Raw genomic sequence first — 4,626 nt, forward strand, 5'->3', positions numbered from 1 at the left:
GAGTCTTAACAAAATATATGTAAAATACATACACAAAATATTTGCTATGCCAGAAATTACATCCTTTGAAACTATTCATTACACTTAGGATTAAAAAATTAAACATCAACTTAAAAATGTGAAGCAATATAGAGACTTTCTAAATACTTTTAGCGGGTATGAAAGCAAAAAAGCTTGAAGACCACAGCCCTAGACATCTCTGTTTTAACACAAAGCAGGGCTGGTAGAAAAAGAGCAAAATGAAAAGAGAAGACTCTCAAGTGGTCCACCCTTGGCTCCCAGCACCACCAAAAACATGCTATAAGGAAAAATACACACAAAACGTCCAGCCAGTCCTAGGTTTGTACAGCTACTGTTCCTTGCTAGACTCCCACCTCTGTTTCTGAACAACCTGGAATTCTCACTCTGCCCCTCTCCTCTCCCTTACCTAATATTTCCTGTTAACATCCCTCCATCTGGACCACTCCTTCCTTCAAAATGTACCATACTCCAAAGTGGCTTTGCTTCCAGGGTCTCTCTTTATCACCCCTACCTCAAATGTAGCAAACTGAGCCAAAACATTATGGGGGCAACTATGTGGTTAACCAAGTCCCTAGTGTCATTATATCCCTCTTGGGCCTCAGTGGGCTGGCCACATTTTCAGAGATTTATTTTGGGATTCTTAATCTAATGGAGCCTCAAATTTGTGGAGTATTTGGTCATTTGGAAAGGATTATGAGCACCACCCTGCCCAAGATGCGGGGAAAGCCAGTCTTGGAAGCCAGGCTCTGGGCAAAGGATGCTGACACTTAAGAGGAATCCTAAAAGAATCACCCACTCTAGTCCGCTCTTCCCTTTGTTCCCCAAACCTAATCCTGGAAATATTGTCTAATTTCTCAATCTTGGCACCTCACTTGTAAGTCTTTCTTTTCTTGCCTTCAAACATCTAAGACTTGAGGAACTTATATACCACACATTCTGGCACATTCACACATGTCACAGGTAGGGCACCAAGCACTCATCTGCATATATGCACTGAGACACCCCTCCCAGCAGACCTATGTGAGAAGCTTCCCAAGTCCCACTTGATGAAACAGGCCCAATCTGCCCAAAGTCACACAGCAAATGTGGATTCAAACATAGCTTCATTCATTCAAAAGTAAGCTCTAGAGTGTGCCAAGGCCCTGTGTCATGTACTGGGTGGAAACAAAGTGGTGAAGTGAAGACTGGCAGGCAGAGCCCTGCTCTCAGAGATCTTAGATTATAGGGAGGGAGAATTAAGCAAGGACGTTGAATGGAGTCAGTCTGTCTTTTCCCCCCTCTACCATGCTCTGGGAAACCCTGGCTAAGGGCTCTGACTTCCTTGGGAGACAGGTAGGAAGCATGTGTGATGACAAGAATGGGGCCTCTAAGCAACACAGACTTGATTTCAAATCATGGTTCTGTCACTTACTAGCTGTGAACTTTGGACAAACTGCTTAACTAGCTAAGCTTCCATTCCACAAGACATTGGGAGGTCTCCTCCCACACTTGTGCACCCTCAGCTTTCATGTCTCAGCCCAAATATCACCTCCAAAAGTCTTCCCTGACCACTGACTCTAAAGTGTACTCTCTCCAACCCACCCCTCTTCCAAGTTATCACACCAGACTACAATTTTATATAACAACCTGAAATCCCCTGGTTTATTTAATAAGCTGTCTTCCCCCACAGTTAAGGGTTTTTGTCTGGTTCCAGGCTATATCCCCAGAAGCTTGGAATAGTCCCAGCCTACAGTACCCTCACAAAAAATATCTGTTAAACAAGTAAGTCAAACAGGCCAACTGAACAATGCTTCCTAATTTTTTAATAAATCATTTTGCATACTTAACCCCAATTAGTTGCTTGACTTACCTAATTGATCTGACCTAAGTCCGGCCCATGGGTACCTTCGCCCCACTGAGGGATTATAGGACTCTGACAAATATGACTTTTTCCACAGAAAGTTTCTCTGGTATTCACTCAACCCCTGTAATGCAAAGTACAATTTGAGGTCAAGGCAATTAATGAAAGTTGTTTTAGACATCAGTAAAAATAATTTCTGAACCTCTAAAAAGAGTTGAAAGACTTTAGATTGATAATTAAACACAGAAGAGCTCCTTAATAATAGCTAATATTTATCCAGCCCTGCAGTAGGCAGTTCATAGTGTTATATCCTTTAATCCTCACAATCACTTGAGGCAGATGCTACTAGGAATCTGAGGCTCAGCGCAGTTACCCCCTTGCTGGCTGTCTGATGCCAAAGCCTGAGCTCTTGTCTGATAACGAGTGACAATCTAAATCCTCATCACTATAATTATCCTAATTACTCTATCCTCACCGAATACACAATATTATATATTATGTCTAGACCCTTTTGACGTTTTGTAAAGTCAACCAACAAAAGACAAATTTCCCTCCCATTCTGGATACAAACTCTCAAGATAAAAGAAGACAGGGTTTGTGGAATACTTGGGTCAACTGCTGTGTTGAAAGCTGCTTGACAGTTACTAGCTACCTGGTATTTCTAACAAACCTTAAACGCACAACTATGCATAATGTGTATTTCTTAAACTCTATCTAGTCAAGCTCTCATTTCTCAAGGCTTTAAAGGACATAGGCACTTTAAAGTTTTAAAAAGAAGTGGGGAGGAGTGCTAAATGCTAAGCCGTGACGTGGTCCACAGCTGTCCCAATCTGAAGTCACTTTAGTTCCCATTATAGAGCGCCCTCCTTCCATCTCCACGTCTCTTGAGTCCCCCGCCCCCCAAATAAATCTATCTCAAACCATCTAACTCTTCTACTCGGCAACTCGGAAGTGCGTGTGAGTGGAGATGGGGCTAGGCTAGAGGAGACGAGCCTCCTCCAGAGGATGGTGACAAGCAGGCTCGGGAGCAGGCAGGCTCTGCGGGGCCGAGGGGCACGGCCCAAAAAGCCATCGAGGCCCTGGCGCCCAGCACCCGCCCCGCCCCAACACCCCAAACAGTCTTCGGGCCCGGGACCCCGGCCTCACCTTGAAGCGCACCGGCATGTCGCCCGGCGGCTGAAGCCCCCGCCACTCCGACAGTTAACGGGACAAAAAGCCCCGAGGGGGCGGGGCGAAAACAGTAGGTTCCCTAGCAAAAGCCTCGGCCCGGCGTCCCCGACTACGCGCCGGCGCACTCGGCGCGTCCTTCCTTGAACCCTGTCGCTCTGCCTTTCCCCGCCCATTTTGCAGCCTAAGAACCAATAGAAGCTCGGAGAACCCGTGCCGTCATTAAGTTCGACCAATCAGTGCCCGAAAGGAGGAAGGGCCCCCCTCAACCGAATCCCGAGAGCTGATAGAGATGGCGGGCGGAAGGCCCGCCAATGAGGCTCTCGGAACCGAGGTGGGCGGGGCCCCGCGGGAGCTTCGTTCTGAGAAGAGGTCGATGGCGCCGGAGTTTGCGGCCTCCGCGCAGCAATGGGTCTGCCTGCCGCGGAGATGGGTGTGTCACCGGCTTCGCTGGGCTCAGGCTCTTACGTCATAAAACAAGAAGGTGTGTTCATATTTCCACCATGTATGACAGAATGGGATGTTTCTTTTTATGAAATGAAAATATTCAGGTCTGTTCTTCTGATATCAGTTCTGTAACAACCACGCTACCGTATTTACTGTCACATCAAAAGGAATAAGCCAGAAAATATAGGCAGACAGAAAAAAAAATTTTTTTTTTATTGAATCTTGAAAGACAAACTGCTGACTTCCAGTGATGTTCTTGCCTCCCACGACACCCACCTCAAGAGGTACATGTAGCTCCTAGAGTAGAAAACTTTTATTGATAAATGCTTGTGAGTCTTTACTTACGAAGCTTCAGCCTTGCCTCTCCTCTCACCCTTTTTTTATAAAATAAAATTCCACCTAATTTTTACAGACTTTTGCCATCATTATCAATAAATACTTCTTATTGATATACCAGTGACAGAAGGCTGTGTTGCCCTGACAATGGGAAAGAAATAAATTGTCCAGATAGTTCTCTAATATGCTTGGGAACAATGAACATACATTTATATACATTTATTTAGTGATAGTACAATGTATGTCATGTGCTAAATTTCCAAATGAGAGGTATAAATGATAAGGGCTATAGGGATTGGAGGAAGGAGGCATCCCTAAGAGCAGAGATGATTAGAAAAAGCCTCAGGAAGAAATATTCAGACTGAGCCTTAAAGATTAGAAGAACTAAAATAAGTAAAGAGGAAAATGAGGAGTTCCTGTCGTGGCTCAGTGGAAATGAATCTGACTAGTATTCATGAGGAGGCAGGTTTGATCCCTGGCCTTGCTCAGTGGGTTAAGGATCAGGTGTTGCCTTGAACTGTGGTGTAGGTCACAGACGCGGCGTGGATCCCCGCATTGCTGAGGCTGTGGTGTAGGCCAGCAGCTACAGCTCATATGGACCCGTAGCCTGGGAATCTCCATATGCTGTGGGTGTGGCCCTAAAAAGACAAAAAAAAAAAAAAAAAAAAAGGGAAAATGGGACAATCAAAAGTTAGATGTCTGAATGGAATGCTGCCAGGCTTCTTCCAGGAACAATGGATGCAGTTTCATTTTACTTTTTTCATTTGTTGACTGAAGAAAAGGATACCCTCTTGTAAACTTTTAAATATTAATAC

General features: G+C 44.9%; 2 protein-coding genes across 6 annotated transcripts in view; one reads left to right on the forward strand and one right to left on the reverse strand.

Annotated features, from left to right (window-relative positions):
- MDM1 (Mdm1 nuclear protein) overlaps positions 1–3,146 on the reverse strand; it is a 32,652-nt gene extending 29,506 nt beyond the window's left edge. For both annotated transcript variants that reach the window (XM_084956313.1, XM_013997708.3), the window contains exons 1-2: positions 3,008–3,146; positions 1,871–1,985 (exon numbers count right to left, since the gene is read on the reverse strand). In XM_084956313.1, the coding sequence (XP_084812439.1) occupies positions 1,871–1,985; positions 3,008–3,025 (133 nt within the window). In that variant the 5' untranslated portion in view covers positions 3,026–3,146. The remainder of the gene's footprint in view (positions 1–1,870; positions 1,986–3,007) is intronic.
- Positions 3,147–3,380: 234 nt separating this feature from the next.
- Positions 3,381–4,626, forward strand: part of LOC102164628 (uncharacterized) — a 248,232-nt gene continuing 246,986 nt past the window's right edge. For all 4 annotated transcript variants that reach the window (XR_014803568.1, XR_014803567.1, XR_002344013.2 and 1 more), the window contains exon 1: positions 3,381–3,512. The gene's annotated coding sequence lies outside the window, so the exon portion shown is untranslated. The remainder of the gene's footprint in view (positions 3,513–4,626) is intronic.

This window comes from Sus scrofa, chromosome 5, assembly GCF_054392235.1.
Source record: "Sus scrofa isolate SSC_HxYL_T2T_F1_AM1 chromosome 5, Sscrofa_HxYL_maternal_Yorkshire_Landrace_v2.0, whole genome shotgun sequence".
Lineage (NCBI taxonomy): Eukaryota > Metazoa > Chordata > Mammalia > Artiodactyla > Suidae > Sus > Sus scrofa.